Here is a 23742-nt window from a genome sequence, read left to right as displayed (position 1 = left end):
AAGCATATCTACTATAGATTATTGAACTGATTTCTACATAAGCCACAAATATCTCTATCTATTACTATAACACAATTTATATTGCAGAGCCACAAGTCAATGATGTCATGTACACTGTGTGTGCAAATGGGTCCACATGCTCTGTTGGAGGTAAATTTAAAGTAGTACTACCTAAAGGGCAATGAACTGTTTTAGAGTGGCAAATATCACATGTTGAACCAATTCAACATGTAATTGTGTTTTATTTCCTCTTCAGCTGTTACATGTGTAACATTATACTTCCATGCTCCTTTCAAGTCCTGTCTCCTGTCTCCAGTAGAGTAGGTAAATCCATTCGTAGAGGACTTTCAAGGGGAAAAGGGAGTGTTGTTGGGGAACATATCATAGGCAAATTAATGGTGGAAGATATTCTTGAAATGGGGAATTTGTCTAAAAACCAATTAAAAGTGAATGTCTGACCAATTCAACTGAATAATGAATATATAATTAAAAAATTAAAAACACTGCCCCAAATCACAAGCTGTCATGTTCTCACTAACATAGTTGAATTCCCTTAACTGAAAACAAAATGTGTCATTAGCCAATCATCTTGCAGAAGCATGTCTTCTTTCTAAGACTGACATCTGTACAACCAATTAGACACAGCCAAAGGGGCAGTTATATTAAGTACTGTAAAACAATCTGATACAACGTAAAACATTTAGAGGACATGGTCTGAAAAGTCTGAAAAACTAAAACTCAGTTTTGGTTGAGGGATCAGTAATGTATAACTAAATATATCTCATATTGTAACAAAACAGGCCTGACTGAATTGCTCTAAGCATCTCCCCTTCAAACCATCAAAGCCTCCATGGCCTGGCCATCTTGATGCTGGCCTCTGTCATCAGGAGGTTAATTCAACACCTGGTCTGGATACACCTGGACGACCTTTGTTAAGTACCTCAGCATGGCAATAGCAATGCTTTTCAGATGTAACTGCTGCCTTCTGTAAGCCGTTAACGTTAAACGTCACGTTTGTCATGTTTGCTATTTTATACAAATCCTACTTGCAGAGTTTTCAGTATTTTAGATTAGATGTCATTAAATGATGAATTCCAGTATTAAGTGTTTAGGTCATAGGTTTAGAGAAGAAACAGGACGACCATGGGTGAATTATCCAGCATAATGGCCATGGTCTCTAATGGTGTCCTGCAAGTTTTGCAGTTCAGCACTGTTTGTGTTGTACAGCACATGATACAGATGTTTCACCCATTCATCCTTCATGTGCATAATAGACCCTCTGTGATTCATTGCCCTCGTTGACAAATCATACGGCCATCATCCTCCTCAATTGAACTTAATAACAAAAAGAAACATTTGCGCAAAAGTTCTGTCCGCATACAAAAACGCCAAGTAAATCATACGTACAATTCGACATTATGAGTCATTAAAATGAAATTAGCTCTGTCATTAAAATTACTGACAGGAAAATTAAGGCAAGTCTTCTGTTCAGCATGGCATTACACTCAGCACAATTCCAAGGAAATGCTACGCAATGTTTCATCAGTTCTTTTTTGTGTTTATTGGCCTTTTTTTCATCTTACCATTTGAATATACTGTGGTCCTTCAAGCTTTAAATTCAGGTAAAACTGTAAGATGTAGGAATGTATCAGCACAGGGTACCTGCGATTCAGCTCTGCTTTTGGATCTGGGTATCTTTCGTTACCTGAGGTCGTTTGTGTGGATCTGACAGGCCCATCATTTAATACGAATGGTAGAATTCAAATAGGTTTCATCCCAATGCAATATTTTTCAGAATAACATTAGTAGGTGTAGAATATTACATTACAAAAAGTGCACCTTCATGTTAGCTACCTTCAAAACCTGTAGTGTAACATAATTGTGATTGGCAATTGCGGTGCAAATATTTTTTCTTGACTATCACAATTACAAGTAATTTTACTGATATTGTAGAATGGTTACTTTGAAGACTGCGTGAAATGGTCAATGCATGAGAGGGCCCACCCACCTTCAATAGTAATGCAGCAAAGAATTGCCTTCCTACATGGGCCCCTGACAGCTTCTGGGCCCCGGTGCGCTGCACCAGTGGAACCGTCAATATTTACGCCAGTGTTCAAAACCATAATGATCTTTATTCTGTGTATTTTACTGCCATCTTGTGGTCACATTAATAAATTTAAATAACAAGGGACCACACCGCAGAAAAGGAATCGTCACTCTGGATTTTGATTTGTGGTATTACATGCATATAAGTGAAAAGTAACATCCCTACGCGTCCAACAGTAACCTACACATTATAGAACGTAAAACACCGTTGTGTTTAAAGATTGCTGGTTTTGACGCAAGCAAATAAAGATTTGACACTAGATGCTACAACCGTCATTACAGTTCCATTAAACATAAGTCTTGCTGTCTGGAACAGTTACTGTCACTGTCGATGGTGTATGTTTATGGCTGCTTCAATCCCTGAGCCGTCATGACTGTTTGCCTCTTTAGATTTAACGCGGTAGGGGAGTTTACCCATTGTACACGAGCGCCTCCTGCTGGCATGTTTTACATGTGCACCGTAGCCTTGGGGGAGCTGGGTGCTGGGCTTTTCGTAATTAAACAGAAACAAAGTGCCTACTCCCAGCTTAAATCTTGTTGAAGCTGTATGTGGTTTTAGTTGTTATGACTGTATTTAGGCATGGAATTGTACAAGCGCTACCATTTTTGCCTCTGCATTTGTTCTTCAGAGACAATGCTCAACCAACTTTATATAATGATTTCAGCGGCTGGCTCCTGAGCACATTTTGGAATGACATTAGTGTCACTGATTCAGGTGCTGCATATTGTGGCCACATTGTGTGCCTTGTTCTCAGTTGCCTCTAGAATTCCACACAGCACGAGTGGCTCTGTTTCCATGGCAGAGGAAGTAGCAGGGAAACACCTCGCTTGTGCTGCCCCATTGACCCAAATGATGCGTGAGCCAGGGAGCCTGTGCCTGATTGAGCCGTACCATAGATGAACAGTCATGTGTGTGTTTATCAGCACCATGAGATGGTTCAAACCCTCCCACAGGCAGCATAGGCTGTAGCCTGCACAACCAAGACCTCAAGCTGTAGGCTACTGTTTCTCATGTTAGATTGTCCATGCTCTGTACAGTTTCAACTCTTCTCCAAGGCCAGTAAAGTGGCAGCAGTCCTAGGGAGGGTCCATCTTGGAATGTGGAAGAACACACATGCAAATATGTTCTAACACAATGAGATGTATCCGTCCAGTGTTGACAACAGTAAACCATAGACACATGACAATGGATACAGACCAGAACTAACAGGATTAATTCTACAGTTCTGCAGTGCTGCAGTGGAGGCTGGCAGGATGTCATTTTACTGTATGACTGGATAGCCCAGGCACATGACAGTGCTTACTGCTGCATGTTTAACAGTTCTAGCAGATCAGTCACAGCAGATTAGTCACATCATTCACACCCAGGCAGTCCAGGTCCTGCTTTTAATTCCCCTCAGCCACTGCCATGCAGCTGCAGCCCAGGGGCAGTGGTCCTCAGACGAACAGTAAATGCCACTTTGCAATTGGCTGGCGCAGCGAGCGCATCATCAGGATCCAGTGTTCATCTTCAGATCTCTTGTCTTTTCCCAGGGTGACCTGACCAATCAGGTGCTTGGGCGACTTCTTGTTTGAGCCCACTTCATACACGGAGACCACAATGGAGCACTCAATGATGTGAGGGTCGGGCAGCATGAATGTCATGACCTCGTTGAAGACAGTCACCTCCCACCGGGTCTTCACAGTGGTCTTCTGGTGCCGGAGTTTGCACTGGTTGCAGACAACAGAGATCCTGGCATAGAGAGCTGTGAAGACAGGCTCAAACACTTAAAATTGCATGTGATTAAAATTATGTGCAATTGCAGGTAGCTGCATTACTCACTGATACTCTCTCTTCAGGGAATTTGAATTCATTGTGTGTGGTGATGAAAATGGAAACAATTTAGTTATAATATGCAGATCACACATCTGTTTGCTGTACAATGGCTTCACACGGCTGTCAACTTTGATCAAAAGCGTTTGGGGTTTGTGGGAGCATTTGGGAGTTGAAAAGTGTCATATTATTTAGAATGAACAATTGTGTTTTTTCTGTGTACATATTTATTTTGAATTGAATTTATCCACTCTGATCCTTTCCCATTAATGTTTGTTGAATACAAATCAAAAGAAATGACTGATAAATCTTACAAAAAGCTTCCATTCTCTCCAAATACAGAAATAAAAAAAACATTTCTTCATGAAATGCCATCAAAAGGTTAACACAGAAAGGGAAACTATGAAGAGGGATAATATTAGATTTACCTTTGTGTTTACTTGTGGACTGGGAAAGTGTTCTGACCTTAAGGATGCCTACCTCCAGTCTCTGGGAGGTAGGTAGGTATTTGAGTGAGAGGAGCACCTCTCCAACTGGGTCCTGACAATAAAAAAGGGTAGATATTATGCCAAATCCTGCTATATACTGTAAATTATAAATGTGAATTAGAAGTAGTATATGTCATCTACTGGTGTGGAAAGGCTATCATCTAACACAGAATGAGGATTGATAACTTGAATGCAGCAGCCTTTCTGAAGGTGTTTGGAGTAGTACATGTATGTATAATACACTTTCATTAACACAGCACATATATCCCAAGAAACATGTTGTAGGCCAATAGTGTCAGATGTGATAGCTGTGTCTTTTTACTATGTGTCTCCTTGTTGTAATGTGAATGTGTTTCAGACATGAGCAGAGCAGGTGAAAGTGAAGGAAGAGGCTATAGAAGAGATAAGCAGTCGATGACATTTCCCTGTGTGCAAATTACACACAACCTTTACACTACAGGGGCACTAAAGGTTGTTGTGAAGCAGATAAGCCCAGTATTCAACTGGATATAGGAATCATTTTGGTGCTCAGCAAAAGGGTCATTAACACTTTCTCTCATGATACATTTCATATATCTCTTCACTTTTTGCAGATGGCTTTATATTAATTCCAATAAACTGTATGTCAAATGATAAACAAAGTTTACTCCATATTACCAGTAATTTTAAAGAACATTTTCCCATGAAAGCAGTTGTTCTCCTTGTTTATCTTTGCATTTGTACAGGTACCTTTAGCCTCAAAATGTCAGACTGTGCATAGTGAGAATCTAAAGTTCTTGGAATTCTTTATCATATACCTTGAACACACATGTCCCTGTGTGATATTAATGCAAAAATATTGATGCTGAAGATGACAATAATTTCTTTACAGTATACACAAAAAACATAGCAAAAACTATGGGATGCACAAAAACACAAGAAGAGAATTATGGAAGGTTCTTGAAGGCCCATTCACCCACCTTCTTTGGTGCCTTCAAGTCCTCCAATATTTCCAGTGGGTATGATATATTCAGGCCACCCAGAGGAGCTCTTACTTCTCCCAAAATCCCATGCCTGGAGTACTTGTCAAAGTCTCTAACCTGTGGGGGGATGTCAGTAACACACATTTACTAAAACATCTCTGAACTCACACACTGAATGCTATGGGAGAAAAACTGGCAATATGTTCAGCTCTTGTGGAAATTTAGAAAAATCATGACAACATTGGTATTTCAAAGCATTACCACCAGAGGGCGGTAGTCCTCATTAACTGAGTACATCAGGTTATTGTCTTTTAGTAGACACTCCTATCGAGAGTGACTTATGTAAGTTTTACTTTAAGCATTTATACAGCTGGATATTTACTAAGGCATTTGTGGGGTAAGTACTTTGCCCAAGGGTACAGCAGTGGTGCCACAGTGGGGAGTTAAACCAGAAACTTCTTGGTTAAGATCCCTGCTCCTTACTACTACGCTATAGTGCCAAGTAAACAACTAAAATGGAAGGCATATATTTGAAGTCTGTTTGAGGTTATGTAGACCTTGTCATCATGTCCAGTTACAGCTGAATAAAATTACCACAGTAATTGCAAAGCATTTATGTTTAGTCTAATGCAGTGTTTCTCAATCCTACTCCTGGAGCCCCCCTGTCCTGCATATCTTCTATCGATCTTTGCTCCAAACACACCTGATTGAAATGACTAACATGCTCTTGATTAAATCAGGTGTGCTCAGCTAATGAAAGGTGCCACTGATGAGTTCAGTCAGGTAGGTAGAGCAGGGAAAGATGGAAAACGTGCAGAGCAGGGGGGCCCCAGGAGCAGGATTGAGAATCAGTGGTCTACTGTATTCAATTTTTGGGTTGTCATTGGTATCATGCCTATTTAATAGGCCTGGAACTCCTCCTCTCCCTAACACTGTGTTTGCAGCTGGTGGCATACCTCCAGCCTGACTGTGATGTGTGGGACATCATCCTCAGCCAGTGTGCAGGCGAACTGATCCCCAAAGGTGGGGTTGGTGCTGTCCTTCACCAAGCGGGACTGCCACTCATGGAGCACGCGGTGCAGTGGGGGTGTGGCTGATGGTGGGTCATCCTCGGGGCTCACTCGCAGGACCCGCATCCTCACAAAGGGGTCCACACTCTGGCTGAAGCCCCGCCGGGGGAGGCCCCGTGCCTCCAGCACCGTTACCACCAGCCGTGACTGCAGCTCATCGTAAAGGAGGGAGAAGCGCAGTGAGCCCTGGACCAGCTCCTCTGGGCGATCCTGCTCAGCCAGACCATCTGGCTCCAGACTGCCCTGCTCCAACTGTGAGGACCCAGGGGAGAGGCAGCGACTCAGCCTCCGAGCCTCCTCATGTTGCCTCTCTACCTGCAGGTCACAAGTCAAAGTGAGGGGGGAGGTAGTATATTTACATTTACATTTAGTCATTTGGCAGACACTTTTATCCAAAGCGTCTTACAAATGAGGTACAGTACAACACAAGCAAAAAATCATACGGAGTCAACAATATTAGAAGCACTGCATGACCAGGTTTCAAAAGTTGGCCAGGCAAGATACAAACTAGCAGGTAAAGCTAACTAGTGCGTTAAACCATTAGATTACTTTTTTTAAAAAAAAATTTATTTTATAGTTTAGTAGGAGACAGTTTGAGTCATGAGAAGTTCCTTTAGGGGGATAGTGTTTCAGGTACTCAGGTGAGAGCGGAAGAACTGTGTCATTAGATGTTTCTTGAAGCAGAATGGATGAAGTGTGGAAGTTCATTTCGTCATCGGGAGAAAACAGCGGAAAAAGTTCTGGATGGTGAAGTGGGTAGTGTGTGTGTCTGTGCGTGCATGCTCGTCTTGTCTGTATATGCATGTACTTTGAGTTCTAGGGCTTGGGTTCGTCTTCATTTACTGTGTATACTGACACACCTATGTGTGCCTGTGCACGCAGTTTCAGGGTACACGGTCTCATCTTTGTGTATTTGTGCTTTGCATCTAATAATTACTGGGCTTAATTTAAAGGGAAGCAGCTGTCAACTCTGGCCCTTTGAAGTGATGCAGAAATGAAGTTTGAGTGGATCTCTTTCATGCTGAGAGGGATTCCTTTCATAAATTGAACAAGCACACACTACATCATAGGCATGAAAGCAACAGCATCTCTTTTCTGTATCTGAGATGGGACTTAAGTCATTACACTATCACTAATGTTGGTTGTATTATTGACTTCATCTCTTCTGATCTTTCAGCATGTCAAAAGCCTGGCTTAAAATGCAGGGGAAAACACATGACACAGGTTTTCATATGGCAAACACAGCAGGAACTCATGCTGTAAACCACACCATTGCAAACTTGAGGAACGCCTTCTCGGTAATCAAATATCCCTGTTTGGTTTTAACTCTTGTTCACAGAGGAAAAGGACTGTAATGACAAGCATCCCTTCAACAAACTCCAAGTCAGTGGTCATTGACTTACAGTCATTTTGTTTTGTTGATCATCGACCACATTAGGAGATTGTCATGTTTTAACTATAGGCCTGAAACCTGAATCTCAGGTCTGCTGTATGTGGAATGTAAGTGACCTCCTATCACTCCTCCTGTGGAAAAATGTAGTTCCGTGAAGTTAATAACATCAAGGAAGTACTCTGTAAAAGGACAAGGAAGAAAAATAACTTGTGACCTCACCTTAAACCTGGGCCTCTGAATATCTGAATTGAACATTCCCTTTTTTGTAGACTTGTCCTCTGTACATAGTAAACCATTCACTGAAATTAAGCATTGATACAAGATTAGCGGGGCAGTGTGGTATAGCATAATACAGCTGACTATTAAGGTCACAATTTGCTACAGGGAAAATGGTATTTAAACATAGACAAATAACTTTGTCATCACTTCATGCCTGTCTTTGTTATCAATGATATATTTTATGCAAGGCATATATTATTTAGCACTGCGTATCATTTGTCATCACTACCCCATAGTCTGCATATGCTGCACAGCAACTATTTCATAAGGAGAAAATATAGTTAGGAGAAAGTATTGTTTTCTTTATTCTATTCTTAAGTAATAAAAATATTATTTATTAAGCAATACAAGTTTTGATCAGAGTTTTTGTCTGTGTCAGTGAGAGACACTTACACATTTCCTGTGTAGTGGGCTTCTGCAAGCAGTACCGGTACAGTTGCCACACCAGTATGATGATGGCCACAAGGAACAAGCAGACAGAAATTCCCAGGATGCTGTATTTGACTTCATCAGAGAAGGGCATTCGGACATCCCCTATGGACAGTTCCAAGGTGGCTGGGAAGTTCATGCTTCTCTGCTGTGTAGCACGCTGCAAGGTTGGAAATGTCATCGCAGTACCTGAGCTTGAGTCAGCACTGTTTATTTTTGGTGTCAAAATCACTTGTGAATTGTCTGAAGTTGTGTAGGGAACATGTTCACACTCCTGTTGCAGTGCTACACTGCAGTGGTATTAACAGCTCTTTGGGGCATCACCTTTCAAGTGCAATTACAGATTACTAAATTTCAATTTTGAAAGAAACTTTCCTTTTTGTTTGTTTGAACTAGCTCTCCACACCAAACAGTATCTGTACTGTGTCTATCTAAATGTACAGCACATTTTACTTTCATGGAAATACTCACACATTCTGTTTGCATACTCTCTGACAGACTGTTTTGCATTGCAGGGACATGGCACTGCTTATTGCCTGCAGAGAAGGGTCAGCCACAGAGCGTCTCTTGTTGTACTTATCAATTACTGTTTCATCTCTGCAAACCCCAGGGGGATTTCTCATTAGCTACTACAGTGTGGCCCTTAATCACAATCCACGGCGTGAGATGAACAATATCTTGGTGTTATGAGTTTTCATTTACTTGTGCATATTAATAAGAGTGCCAAGCCTGTCAAGTAGTGAACTTCATGACCAGACACTTCTTCTTTGGTTTTCACTTTGCATACACATAACTAGATAGACGTACTCCCTTTTGGTACCTGTCAGCTTTAGGTGCCATACGACAATGAGGTAGGATTCAAGCCAGTGCTCCAATGCTGAATTCCTAAACTGGAGCTCAATGGGTACAAAGAAATCAGCAGCTCACCAGTGACATTACCTCTTGTGTTGTCGTCTCTCTCCTCTCACTGCGTGCTTTTGGGATGCTATAGCGCCCACACATCCATTTCCAGTCCTCTCGGTGCATCGAGCTGTTCTGACTGTCCACACCTGGAAAAACTAGTTTGAGTAGTTCCCAGAGGAGGCCACCTCCTTTTGCTCAACGCCTTCTCCGGTCCTCCCATCCTACACCTGATACAAACATAGAAGAACCCTGTGTTCCTGCAGGCGATTCACAGTCCTCTGTGACGCTTTGTTTTTATCTGTGGCCTTATTTGCACAGCCTCTGCCAGCTGAAGTTAATGTAGCACAATATCCAAATAACCTCCACTTTGGCGATTAGATAATGGGCAAGTCAAATAGGCCTGAATTGTGCAAGCACCTTTGACAATAATGTGTCAATGTCATTTTCAATACGAAGAGCACTTGTGAAAATGAAAATCTCATTTGCTGTTAAAGTACAAGCGTTTTAGGCACAGGTGTCAGACACAGCTGTTCTAAGAAACACCATGATCTCATGATATCATCTTTGCTCATTGGGATAGAGCTGTTATAAAACTGATGGGCAGAACTGCACATACTCCAAAGGGTCACGGTGTACAGTAAGAAATGCTTTAAAGTGCAAAGACATGAAAAGTGGTGCAAGGAAGAAAGGACATGAAAGGCTGAAGCAGACGAGCCGAATGCTGCCGGCATCTGCTCCCACACAGTAGGGGGATATGAGGACACTGAGGAAGAACAGTGCACTGCATACCTGAGATGCTGCTGACTTCACCTACACTGAAAATATGCACCATTTCTCCATTTCCCTGTTCCTCATTGTTGTCTCTCGACCTCGCAAAGCACCTGATCATACTCTATCTATGTTTGCACACTTGATTAACCTACTTTCTTCTTGCTGTATGGCTTCTGTTGTAGAGCAATCTATTGTCAAGTTTGTGGATTTCATTGTCAGTGTAAAGGCACTCAATATATATGAAAGGGATAACACATAGTGTGGTCACTTCCACAATGCATACATGCTAAATGCTTTGAAAGGGAAGCATAGCATTAGCATCCTCTTTCATAGAATATTGTTCTGTGATGGATTTGCTGTGAAATACTTTTAAGCAAAATCATCCCAGCTTGCTTTCGTAACTGTTGACAATTTAAGTAGTTGGGTAGCACTGGCAGGATGAAACTTGGGAAGAGCATTCAGAGCTGTAACGGTACTGACCCAACACAAAAAGGAAAAGATCACCCATAATCAAGAATTAGCCCACTGTCAGAAACACAGAAAAAAGAGTCCACTGACTGCTTATCTTAACTCCAGCCACACAGCCCTTTTAGACAGCCAGTTAGGCAAGCTTCCTCCTCTCACATTCCTCACCAACACACAATGCACGGTTCCAATTGAAAAAGAAACTAGTGGACAGAGACCTGCTGTTTTTGATATAGCAAAGAGAAAAATGAGGATCCTTGAATTTAAAAGAATATGCAAACATTAACATGTTAGACAGAACATTTTCCAATGAAATCCAGTTTTGTATTGGGCAGAGGACTAATGTTTCACAAGGGTCTTGGAAATAAAGACCCAGAAAGTGCATGTCAGTGCAACTGTGTTATAGGCGAAGGAGAAAACATGCCATATGTTACCCTCTGGCTGTTCATGATCTGGGAGGGGGTGTCATCAGAATCATCAGAATAAGGGAGAGATGTTCTGAACAATATGCTGGGTACAAGGAGGGACCAGGCTCAAGAGAGTGCTTAAGATTTCCAGCTTGGTGCCAGCAGAACTGAGGATCATCTCAAGCCTCAGATATCAAACTAGATCACTATGATGGAAAGTAAGGTTAATGAGGTGGTGTTATGAGGGTCATTGAAAGGTGGGTTGTCTCCATGGAAATAACAAACACTGAAGTAGGCTGTTTGGGGTCCAAAAATTGCTCTGTCATTTAAATGAAAAGCCCACCCAAGAGTTTTGGATTGGAAGGGGCAATGGGATACTTGGCTGTGGTTTTGGAAAATGAAGGATGAAAGATGACTAATATATACCTGTAAGACATAAATATGTCTTCTAGGTATTGATATACATGCTTAGCATGTGTAATCCACTATACATTTTGATTCATGGGTCAGTTGGGATTGTGATTCTGTACTTAAGACTCAAGAGGGCACTAGAAGGCAGGAAACCTCTATCCATTTGTGAAGCTGATTTTGAAATGCATTTGAGGAGGGTACACGGCAACTAAAATCATTGATTGCATACATTCATGAGTTCATTCATGACTATAGTTAAACTTGACTATTCTAAAACATATATGTAAAAGCAGATTTGATAGAGACTTGAATTTAATTAAGTTAATTTATCATTTGTGTAAAGGAAAGTAAAATATATTTTCCTTTATACCACTGTTTTCCTTTATGCCGTGGCAGACATTACTGCCTTGTCTGAAATTGAGTGTTGCTGTATTATTGTCTGCAGATTTGTCACTTGAGAGTCTGGAAGACTTTCATAACTTCAGATAGATGGAGTCTGTTTTCTTCTTGGCAATCCCAGTAGAATTCAGAAACAGTATCAACGTGCATCTTACTAGGGAGCCATCTGTTCTGGCACGATAAAGTGAGGAAAACAATTGAGTATGTCTCTTCCTGTCTCCCTCCTTTGCTGCAAATTCTACTCACCCACCTCTGCCCTTTGCTTCATCTCTGTCTCCCTCTTCCCTTCCCTCCTACCTTTCTCTCTTTTACTCTCTGTAATATGATACAAAAAATGCCTAGTCATGCACCTTCTTCAGCTCAGAAGAGTGATAGAGAGAAAAAGACAGGAGGAGAGACAGAGATAGAAGGGAGCGCTATTAGTGTAACACCTGTGCTCTCCAGCCATCCTGAGTGACTTCGTAATAAGACTGTTCTTGCTCAGTTCAACAGCATCCTCCCTCACTTCATCTTTGCCTCATTCTAATGCATCTAGCTGATTTATTCTCTAGTTCACTCATCAATCAAAGAAAAGCCTTTCAATATAACTGATATAGTCCTTTGTGTTTGACTTTGAAAAATAAAAGTAAGAATATAACTTTTGTTTAGTATTGCACAGTATCTGTCATTCAATTCAGTGACCACTGATATGGGAAAAAATAAAGTGAATGCTTAAATTCATAACTCAAATTGCAAAGCACCACAGCAGTAAGATTGCATGCCTCTCATGCAAGTTGTGGACCTTGAGACCATAAGGTTACCTGGTGCCATTTAGACTCCCATTGCGCTGAATGCGTACCTGTGCCATAGATGCATGTCTTCCCCTTCAAATGGCACTTTGTTGGTGGGCTACAATGGACGGCTGTCTTCCTCCTGAGTGGATATTGGATATTAAAAATGAAACCAGGCCACAGCAATGGAGAATCCCCTTCTCTCATCTATATTTAATTGTTGCTGGGCTAAGTGAGCTGGTCCATTTGGCTCAGAGGAGTGTAGTCTAATGAGTGCCGACATTAATGGGGCAAGAGGGGCAGGTAGCCATCGCTTTTTCTCTCATTCACAGATTCACACCAGGCCTGATACAAGCCTGATGCTTATTTGATAAAGATGCACATTGGGTTTGCCTATGGGATCCCTCTGGCCTGTCAATCACCCTTTCTTCCTGAAAGGATTTGGATCATTACAGAGTTGATTAATTGGGGCACACGCTTTTCGGGTTCCCCTCCCAAAAATATCCAGGATAATGGCCCCAATCTGTATGGAGCTGTGATTTTTTGTTCTGAGCGAGCCTCATTTAGTTTCCTGTATGAATACCAGGACACTGAGTGTGGCTTTCCGGGGGATCGTGACTTGACCCAGACTTAAGGGATGGATCCTGTGACAACATCAATCATCCTGCCGGTGCTCTGGCTCCTCATCTCTGTGTGCAAAAAAGGACTGATGCTCAGGAGACTGAGCCAGCACAATGTCACTATTGTGACAGCACAAGTGCATTCTTCTCTGTCCTCCTCTCTTATCTCACCTGAGTGCAGGCCTCTATTTAATAATGAATCAGGAGCGCCAAACGCTGCACAATGCATTGTAAACGGGCTAATGATACAGCATAACTAAGTGCTGTGACATTCACACCAGAAAAAAGGGCTATCAAATAGTGCTGGAAGTACCAATTAAGGGCTCTTGAGTGCACAGGGAGATGGGGAACAATGAAAGAGTCTGAATATTGCCTAATCCTTGGAGCCCTTCACACAAAAACTCACTCACTCACTAGGGTGTCACCAGGTTTGGTTGCAAGCACAGTGCCTTGGACACAGGGGTGGTCAAAGAACCATGCATGTAATATAAAGATTGCAGATCTGAATACTAGGTGGAACACTGAAATGTTGGTTCAGTAAATATCAGACTGTATAAATGAATGATGTGTTAGTCAAATGGATAAAAATGCTAGTTATATAAGACTCTCTAGCTATGGGCACCCGTTGAACAAAATGATAATCACACTCATAATGTGCACTACAATACATTTTGAGACCAAGAATACAGAGAGCAGGGTGAAAAACCCCCACAAGAAACGAAGAAAAGCTGGCAAGGATGCATAAATAAGCTGCAGCTAATATCTATACAGCACTATAATACGAACATGAACTCTGCAGTCCTTCACTCTGATGGAATATGATTTTTGGCTCAGCCCACTTCTTGCTTCTCTTCATTACCATTGTGACTGATGAGTCCTTTGCTTAAATTTCCCATGCATGGCACTGTGAAATGATGATGTCATCCCCCCAGAAAAAATTTCTTTTGCCACCATCACCCCCACTCCCTGCATTCTCAGAACACAGACACACCGAGAAGCCAACCAATAAAATGGATGTAGAGGCAGGAAATGGCTAGCCCTGCTTGTTTCTTTCAGTGAAAAATTTATCCTGACCTCTCTTTTACTTCCCTCAACACCCCCGCCTCCCCACTCCATGTAACCTCCCATCTCACTCAGACCTCAAAGATCTGATTCAGCTTTACGATCTCCCATCTGATTCCAAACACACTACCACAGTGCAATGAAGTGTGATCAGGTTGGCTTTAAATGCAGCATATATGTTTTGAAGCATTTGTAAAAAATAAAAACCCTTCATTAAGCAATATGTTGAAGTCACTCATGAGTCTGGTAAGTAACACAATTATGCAGTTCTCTCTACACCATCAGAGTAAGGAAAGGGTTAAGTCAACTAAATATAATCTACCATCATCACACTTGACATTTCCTTTGTCTTACTGTCCTCATTTGAACATCCAGGTCTTTGTAAAATATACCATTCTTGCCAAGTAAGATTCGATATTTGAAGTGGAAAACACCACTCACAGGTAATGAAGTCTTTTGCTTTTCAAGACACTCTACTACCGGAGAGGTGAGCAGAAAAGGTCAGATGCCTTTTTTCATAATAAGCTTTGCTTCATTATGCAGATATCTATTTGTAATTAACAGAGCCAACACACACCTCTGCAAATGGTAATCACTGGACTTGCACACCAATTGTCCGATTGTTTGACTTTGAAATTAAGACCCAGCAGCTCAGTATAGGATGAATGGTTCCTTTGTTAGAGACAAGTTCTCTGCATGTATAATGTTCTTGATTCATACAGTTTGGGATGGTGGGTCACTACTCTTTAGTCCACGGGCCAGGTCTGAAAAAATTACTGACCCATCTGATAATTAAATGCTCATCTCACACTCTGAACAACTTCCTCATGGACCTTCCTTGCACTACTGGAGACTGGCTTTGGTGTATACATGCAATATGACACCTGATGTAGTTTTTAACCAGACTGCATGTTCTTTCATGTTGTGAACTGCACCAGGTCCACAGTGAGTTAGTGACTACCACAGGCCAGGCACACACCTCTTTGCAGTCCCCTTACATTGTACTGGAATGACCATCACACACAAGCCATCAAGGTTCAACAGCATCCTTTATTATTGCAGATGACAGGAGTTCTGAGTTTTTGTTAAGAGTCATTAGTAACATACAGCCACTTCTCAGTCTTATCAGGTTCTGAGAAGGGCAGACAGTCATGACAACTATTGGGCTGTCTCTCTAATGGTTTTTGTCCCGTGCGAATTTCTTCTTAACGTCAAAGACCCACCAAGAACTGAGGGTAAAAAATTATTTTGGTTGAATGCGTGGAGATAATCAGCTTTGGGGGGAAAGTGGGGGAAACTGTCTGCTGTTCCTCATGCTTCAGGTTGTCTGGCATTCACTTCAGACATTACTGTTACATTACAGACAACCCTATGGTGTTTAGAGATGAAGGGACTGGGCCATGAAAGGCATTGCATGTTAGCACAGAATAGCCAAGGTCAGCTAGGGCATCTGGCCTTTGATGAAACTCAAAGCCATCACAGCCTTTCCCAGGGGTGTCTGGATGGGGTACACAGTTCAGCATCTAATTATGTCCTGAAAGCAAATGTGTCAGCAAATTCGTGTTTACATTTTAGATGCATTCCTACTGGGTCCGCAGCAGGGCAAAAACATGTGCACTCTAATAAATAATCAAGTTCATTAACTCCTCTCCATGGGCAATCCTTCAGGTCACCAGGGTAGTGGCTCCCCCGTGTAATGCAGAAATCCCCCATGATCCTTTTCAGTCAGCCCACCAATCACTGACAAGACTGATGAGATGCTCTCTTCAGAACTCAAAGGGGCCTAAAAGCACAGGAGACATTACTGTCTAAGAGATTCTTTGGCCAATACGTCAGCCAACTGATTGTTGAGAAGCACGTCCTATTTCACCACACTGCTGGAGACAGCAGATTGAGTAAGACTTGCACTAATAAAATTTACCATCAGCAAACTGGAGGAAATCGGACTTAATTGTCTTTAACGCTTACACTTTCCAGAGGGGGCCCGGAGTGCAGCTCCCCTCCAAGAGAGACCACAAAAAGGCATTTAATTCAGGCACTCAGACAATCAGGGAGCATTCTGCAACACACCCTCTCTGATTTCGTTCCTGTAAAAAGCTCAATTATCATGGAGGCAAGTGGTGAGGGTGTTTAAGAAAAGGATTAATTCGAAGTTTCGAACATAATACTTGTTTAATTACTTCTCCCCGTGTGTCTGGAATGATCAACTCCCAATGTACAATCATAAAAAACAACGGATCATTATCGGAGAGGTGGGAACCAAGGCCAGAAACCATGGTGCCCTGTAAAATGAACTCCAACATTCAGCACAGAAAACAGAGACAGCACTGCAGCCTAGTCCAAGCAGCGTGGGCTACAAACACAGCTTTGGGTTATTTTTGACTTTATCATCTGTCTGCAAACATCAAATAGCAAATGTGTCTTTGTCTGAGGATGGAAGGAGTAATGGCACTGGCTGGTGACAACTTCAAGGTACATTGCAGAAAGACTGTTTTTACAGGCCCTTTGTGGAACCTTGGAGTGATTCCTTAGGGTCACAGTGCAATTTCATGCAGGGTAACCACTCACTGGGAGTGTATGGGGCAACTTTGGGATCTAGTCATCAAATCCAAAAGTCTTTTACTCTGCAAGCTCAACAGCTCAGTCACCTGGCCAGCTGCCTTTTACAACAGGGGGATAACTGTGCTTCTTTAGCTTATGAAACCACAGTCACCTGCTAGCTAACTCTGGGACTAAATTTGCACCACATTGGTAGAATTACAGAAAACGTGCCTCATATTAGCTCTGTGCAATCAATTCCCATTTTAATACATTAGTATCTTGGAAAGGTAGCTTCAGACTATGAGCTGGACCACAGTTTACCCAAGGGACTCCTGATTTAGAACACCGACAAACTTTGGAATGATTACTTGAGGGGGGGCTGTCTTACCTCAGGTCCCCCCATGTCAGTTCGCACCCAGCCAGGATGGAGGGCCACGCACAGGATCCCTTCAGCCTCCAGATCGACAGCCATGCACCTGCTCACCATGTTCAGCGCAGCCTGTGGCATGGGTGACACAGAGCAAGAGGGCTAGCGTCAGTTACACAATGGCACATGCAACAGCCCCTTTCCCTGATGCACTGCAGAGACAGAAAATCATACTGTAAGATGCTTCTGGGTTCAGGTGCATGAGCGACCAGGGGTGGGTGTCCACTCACTTGACGTCACCCTCCTCTGTGCGTTCTACCACAGTGTGCACCTCTGACTCCGTCTCACATGAGTGACCATGTGAGCTCTCAGCAGCAGGCTCTAAGAGTCCAACCAGCAAGATAGGTCTGTTCACTGCTTCCTCGCTCCTAGAGGATGTTTATATAAGGAGATATCACAGCACCTTCCTCTGATAATCAAAGGGTCTTTGTTGTTGCACCTGATGTGCTCCATGTACCTTTGATGTTCTGTAGGGGTACCATTTGAAGTTGTTGGCACGGTCACCCCAGTTGAGCTCCACAGAGCCCAGGAGGGAGGTCATGTTGATGATGGCTGCACGGTGGATGCCCATCCCTGTGCCCTTAGCAGCCGCCCTCTTCAGCATGGGCAGCATGGCCTGGCAGAAACCACACCACCTTAGACATTCAGCTCTTTCTTACTGGCCACATTCAAGTGTATCTGGCCCTTTCCTTAAGGTGCTTGGAGTTGTTCAAAGTGGTCATTTGAAATTTAGTTTTTAATTTTTTAAAAGTTGCCCCCCTTTTTCACCCTGACATTGGAATCGGGAATTATTTCGCCTCACTGTCAGATCATCTGCACTGAAGCATAGGGAATGCAATCCTGCAAAATACTTGTATGCACGCAACAGTTATTTTTCTCACTACCTGTACTAGACTCACAGTGCACCAAAAGAGTTAGAACAGTGAATGGAGGATAGGCACACCTCGTGCTGATATTATCAGATTGGCTCATTGGCTAGTGGGTGCTGTTGAGTGGTGTGGCAAGCTGACCCTGGCGAACGTACCACAACATACCTAACCCCCAGCGGACTCGAGCCAACTGGGTTCACATCTTGTGGACTCGTAACTCTGATTTAACATACTGTTATAGTGACAAAGAAGCATTTATGAATAAAGAACACCTATGTGTGACTGCATGTTATTTACAATTGCCCAGAAAGAGGCTTATTTGAAAACTAAGGAAACATGGAAACTGATGGAGACAAAGTAATTATATTGCTGCACCTCTACATCATTTTGCAGACACTTCTGAGAGATGTTCCATCTAATGAGTAGAATGAATTAATTCTGTCTGATAATTAGCATGCCACACTTCAATTCTAAGTTAAGTTGGCAGCAATGAAATGACATTAAATTAGCATTCAAGTGTAGATTCCAGGTCAGTTCTCTTTTCTTTCAGTTCTTAATTTTACAAAGACAAAAAGTGACGCTGAGGCAGACATGATTAGACAAGCCATCCTCAGTGTCTCACATTTATGAAATACAGTGAGGTTTTCATTATTCATTAAAATATGCCTAAAATGATAAAATACAGTTTTTAAATGTAAAATCGCTAGTGAGGTTAAGGTGCTTTGAGTGCAAGCTGAGCTCCATGCTTGATCCTGGCCATGTCATTTGCCAAGAAGGAGACTCCATGGGAGGAACACACTGGCTGGTCAGGGTGTCTGTCCTTGTTTCACTGCTGTCAGATACCCTGAGACTCCTCAGGTGTTTGGCAGTTGCTACCAGAATTTTGCAGAGTAGCACCTATCCTGCAATGAGCACCCACTCTGCTGTAGTGCACTGTGTAACTTGCAGTGTGAAAAACAGTCACTGGCTGCATGTGAGTGTATTGGAGGATTGCATTCATCTGGCCAAAGGAAATCTGCACAATTCACAATGCTGCAGTGAGATGAGCCTAGCACACATTTGGAAATGCCAAACTAGGGTTGGGTTACATAAATAATACAAAACTTTGTGGTATAGATAAATACAGGTTAATGTAAACACAGCATAAAACTGCTTGCCTGCATACCATATTTATTCATTTACATTTACATTTATTCATTTAGCATGAAGACTTTTTTACCAAGGTACACATAAAGGTACATAAAGGTGAACACTAAGAGTACATATTACGTAATTTCCACTGTTCTAGATATAAATAACACAATCATAAGATAGGGAAAGTTCAAGACCTAAATTAAATTTACTGTTCATTACTTGGTGCAGTAAAGGATATTGGCTGTATTATTCAGACACAACCTCGTATCTTCTTATCGGACGCAATACCTAAGTAAGCATACAATTTTGTCTTATCAAGGTTGTGATAAGAGACAGAATGTCTGGTGTGTCATTGGGTTTGGCTAGGTGTGCTGTACAGTGTTAAAAGGCATTAAAGACTTCTCATCAAACGTGTAAAAATGAACAAAGACAACCTTGGTAACCATGAGGGGAGCCACAGAATTGGTATGGAAATTCTCCAACATTTTCTCTGCTGTCACAGTTTCGAAATTGGCGATGACATTAACGCCGGCATTGTTGATGAGGCAGTTGAGACCCTCCTCCTGCACGAGCACATCCACCTGCTGTGCAGCCTTGTCTATGCTGTCCTGACTGACCACATCTGTGCAGAAGAATATGTCATCACATACACTGGGTACTCATCTAGTAACAGGCCCTGCAAAACACTCTGCCTCACAGATAAGCAGAACAGCTTCAAAGTTTGTAATTAAAAATACAACTAATTTTAATTACAACAAATTCAAACTACCAGGTCTAAATTTGAAAGTGGTCTTACCTAGTGTGATTATATGGATATTTGGGTATTTCTCAGCCACAGCCTGCAATTCCTATGAAAGGAAATAAAAACATGGAGAACTTGTCAAAAAATAATTTCATATTATTTCATATTTCAAAAATAAAACTCATTCTCCGTCTGAATTTAATTATTAATTAATTTAAATATTAAAATACCAAACATCTTAACAGAAAAATACAATTTTTTAAGATACAAATATTAGATATTACAAGTTTTAAATGGTATGTGCAGATATTTTAGTACTGTTACAAAATAACAAACTTCATTTTCACTCGTCAAAAGCTACTTGGCTAATCTCAGGACCTATCATATCAGATTTATTATCTAGCCTAATCTACCACGATACAGCAATTAGAGGCGCATTCGTTTGTTTTCGTTGGGATTTACGCAATAAACACAACATGAATAGCAGAGCGTGTTGGAGACAACACTACAATGCGTTTATTACTAGTTGAACCGTGGAGCATACATGCATGATGCCATGCAGCTCCGTGCGCGAGTTCCTGCACGATGCTTCCCCTGCTAGTGTAACGAACGACTGAAGCTTTTACCTTGGCTTTGCTTGGGTCTCGTGCTGTAGCAATAATTTTACCCGGAGAGATGCTTCCAGTTACCAGACTCTCGACTATCTGCAGACCGAGGCCTCGGCTAGCACCGGTTACCAAAACCGAACCACAGTTTTTAAACGCGCCACTCATAGTTTTCGTTGGATAAAAATAGTTTATCGCTAAGTAAACAAACAAGTAGCGTCGCTACTCGGCAGTATTCTCCAATTTGTCCAGCGCCGAAACGAGACGAATTATGGAAGCCAGAAAAGGGTTTGACGTAGAGACGCACGGTGTCACATGAGTTTCTAAGCATAAGCTTCTTCAGCTGCCGTTAGTCGAAGAATCCGATCTGCTCAGAGAAGTCACAGGGAAACACTGCTGGTGAAATTACTCAGAACATTTATGCTGGCTGAACTCCACTCCAAATTTGAATTGTATTCATTCCAGCGTTGCCAGAATAAAGTACATTATTGCATGTTATGTGCTGTATTACTTTGGCATCCTTCATGGTAAGAATGGTTTTGGGAGGGAATTATGTTCACCTCATTACCTCTGCTGAGGCAATAACCTCCCTGCGGTGCAAGAATCGGGGAGCTTTGTGATCTGTCTTTCACTGAATGAGCAGAATAAATGAACTAAAACAAATCGTCCTATTAATATTAAACACAAGCATAATACTGATGTAATATTTCCATTTTGATAGGATGCAGAAAGCCTTTTGGTAAGTTAAAAAATGTCTTTGTCCACCATTTAACCTATTATTTGCAATTAGTTGGTCTGGAGCAAAATTCTGATTCACACCATTAGACACTTTGAGCTGGAGGATGATATGAGCTCATAAAAACTGTGAAATTTAAATATTTTCACAAAACAAATCAAAGCAGGGTCCTGGTACCTCTGAGGAGTGGATGAGTGAGGAGAAACAGGAGTGAAAAGTGCTAAACCTTACAAGATCATGCATTTGCCCCCATGCATACTGAGGATTATTGCATATCTGCACATTGGACGCATGCACAATGACCGCACATTTTTAACAAAGGGTTTTGCATAAAAAGTACACAAATCCCTCACAAGCACTACATAAAACTTATGCCAAGGTTTGCTGTCACCTTCCGTATGGTACCAGATTCTCATATTTAGTGATTTAGATGCTCTCATCTACTGTGAATTACAGAGTGAATCTCATGATGAAGTTGTTGCAGGAACAACAGAGCATACTGAACACAGAAACTACTGTCCAGAGCATACTGTTAAAGTATGTTTTGAAAAATCAGTTTTATCTCAATGAAATTATCTGCTAAAATTAAATAAATGTTAAAATTACAATAAATATAAAAATAAATAAGCACAGTTGACCACATCTGAATATGCCTCACACAGTGCTATAATAATTAGTGCCACCATAACTACACATAACCAATAAATTCATAACCAGCCAATATCAGACCATCATGTTAATGTTATATATGATGACATGTATCACTGATGTGGCGCAAACTGACAAACTGGACAGAACAGAAACTGAGATCTGATCACTGCTCTGTCTTCATGAGTGTCATGAAAAAAAGTTTTGAATGGAACCGGCCCTTTTCAAATTTACCTGTACAGCTATACTTTTCTCTCCAAAGAACAGGTTGTTATGAATTTGGTTAGAGAATCATTTGGGAACAGTTAGAATTTATTTTCTCATTTCCTCATTTATTCACTATAAGGAGTAAAAGCCTTTGCAACAACAGGTTCTGATTTCCAACCCCAACAAAGATGGACTCTCTGATCAGCTTTAGAGAAGCCTGATAAATTAATAAGATTTCTTATAAATGAGATAGATTAAATACATTATATATCTCTTGAAAGTGAGTTGAGTGGACTGTCACACCTCTGGCCAGTTATAAGCCAATAATATATTTTAACACACAAGTGAATACAGATGTTAGTTCATGGGGGTGAGAATTTTCATTTTTAGAGAACTGACTGTTCAGAGAATACTTGAACAGTCATAATTAGACGTTCTGAGTTGTAAATCTATAGGAGAATAAGGTCCAAATCCCCTCTGTGATTGCTCTGATACTACTCTGAGAGGTGCCTAGATTGCTGTTTGAATTAGTCAAATTCATTTGATTCACTAGATTGAGCTGCAAGTCAGGCCTCTTTGACATTTTTCTATTCCTGCTTCCTCAGTTCTCAAAACCAAAAATTTCAAAGTATTGCAGGAATACGTTTGCACTGGGAGGACTCCACTGAGCTAGCTGCTGAGGGGATTTTTCATGTGTACTGATCCTGACTGTGGTAATTATGAATGACAGCTGTTTGAAAAGGAACCTCTCTAATATGCATTACCCTGCTGACACTGAAGGAAACAACTGCAAGTGTAAAATGAGAAGTTGCCATTTTAAAGCAAGAATGTGTGAGACAATGTAGAACAATGATTGTTCTCACTGCACAGATGGGAAAGACTTAAATCATGTATATGTATACAGGGATCAACATGATATATGAGACCCGTAAATTCATCAATGTATTTATCTTGCTCAGGCTGCTCAGAACATTACAGAATCCATTACAGAATATTTGGAGAAAATGTGATGACAGAATTGTAGGGTTTACATTGTTATCTGTTGGACCTCAGACGGCTAAATCTGATACATCATGAGTCTTTGCCTCACATCAGGACTGTTAACTCACCGTCAGCTGTGATAGGCTGTCAGTGCTGTCGAATACCGTCGCTGTGAGCTCATCGCCTCACTCAGCAGCTGGTCCTAGCTGGGGCTTCAGCTGCCACGCTGTGTACTTCTGTGGGCAACAAAGCATCCGCATAATGTCACCCCACCAAACCTCTTCTGAACAACAACACTTTTGCCATGTCACTAGAGGTTGGTCTCCCTGCCAACCATATTCACACACAGAGATAGCTCGAGATGGAATGGTTCATATTCTGTTTCTTTTTTGTATTGTGTATTGTGGGAATGTAGATTCTCTGTATGAAATTTAAAGATGATTCTCACCAAGTCAGTGACTTTGGATTTTGTAGCTCGGCGAAACAAAAAGTAAAATTGACACA

The 23742-nt window shown here is 41.5% G+C and overlaps 2 protein-coding genes across 2 annotated transcripts; both read right to left on the bottom strand.

The window, feature by feature from the left end:
• Positions 1-3346: 3346 nt before the first annotated feature.
• On the bottom strand, positions 3347-9667 carry syt19 (synaptotagmin XIX). Its single transcript, XM_036535537.1, has 7 exons — positions 9480-9667; positions 8505-8700; positions 8052-8131; positions 6326-6754; positions 5367-5486; positions 4348-4459; positions 3347-3851 (listed from the first exon to the last, which is right to left on the bottom strand). Exons 1-7 carry the CDS (start codon positions 9564-9566, stop codon positions 3544-3546), a joined length of 1332 nt encoding a protein of 443 aa, XP_036391430.1. The 5' UTR covers positions 9567-9667; the 3' UTR covers positions 3347-3543.
• A 5761-nt stretch (positions 9668-15428) lies between these two features.
• On the bottom strand, positions 15429-20950 carry LOC118782207 (C-factor-like). Its single transcript, XM_036535509.1, has 6 exons — positions 20688-20950; positions 20116-20167; positions 19754-19941; positions 17774-17932; positions 17278-17388; positions 15429-16131 (listed from the first exon to the last, which is right to left on the bottom strand). Exons 1-6 carry the CDS (start codon positions 20832-20834, stop codon positions 16018-16020), a joined length of 771 nt encoding a protein of 256 aa, XP_036391402.1. The 5' UTR covers positions 20835-20950; the 3' UTR covers positions 15429-16017.
• Positions 20951-23742: the final 2792 nt, after the last annotated feature.

This window comes from Megalops cyprinoides, chromosome 8 (genome assembly GCF_013368585.1).
Source record: "Megalops cyprinoides isolate fMegCyp1 chromosome 8, fMegCyp1.pri, whole genome shotgun sequence".
Lineage (NCBI taxonomy): Eukaryota > Metazoa > Chordata > Actinopteri > Elopiformes > Megalopidae > Megalops > Megalops cyprinoides.
The sequence above is the reverse complement of the archived record's forward strand: the minus strand, read 5'-3'. Positions and strand labels throughout refer to the sequence as shown.

Bases quoted from the DNA above. Each gene is read 5' to 3' on its own strand.
- syt19 (XM_036535537.1), bottom strand. From the start codon at position 9,566: ATGCACCGAGAGGACTGGAAATGGATGTGTGGGCGCTATAGCATCCCA. The intron at 5,487-6,325 runs GTATGCCACCAG...ATCCCCCCACAG, and splicing joins ACATCACAGTCAGGCTGGAG to GTTAGAGACTTTGACAAGTA. The intron at 4,460-5,366 runs GTGGGTGAATGG...TTTTATTGTCAG, and splicing joins ACTTGAAGGCACCAAAGAAG to GACCCAGTTGGAGAGGTGCT.
- LOC118782207 (XM_036535509.1), bottom strand. From the start codon at position 20,834: ATGAGTGGCGCGTTTAAAAACTGTGGTTCGGTTTTGGTAACCGGTGCT. The intron at 17,933-19,753 runs GTTGTCTTTGTT...GGTTTCTGCCAG, and splicing joins CTCCCCTCATGGTTACCAAG to GCCATGCTGCCCATGCTGAA. The intron at 16,132-17,277 runs GTAAGACAGCCC...CTGTGCTTTTAG, and splicing joins CTGACATGGGGGGACCTGAG to GCCCCTTTGAGTTCTGAAGA.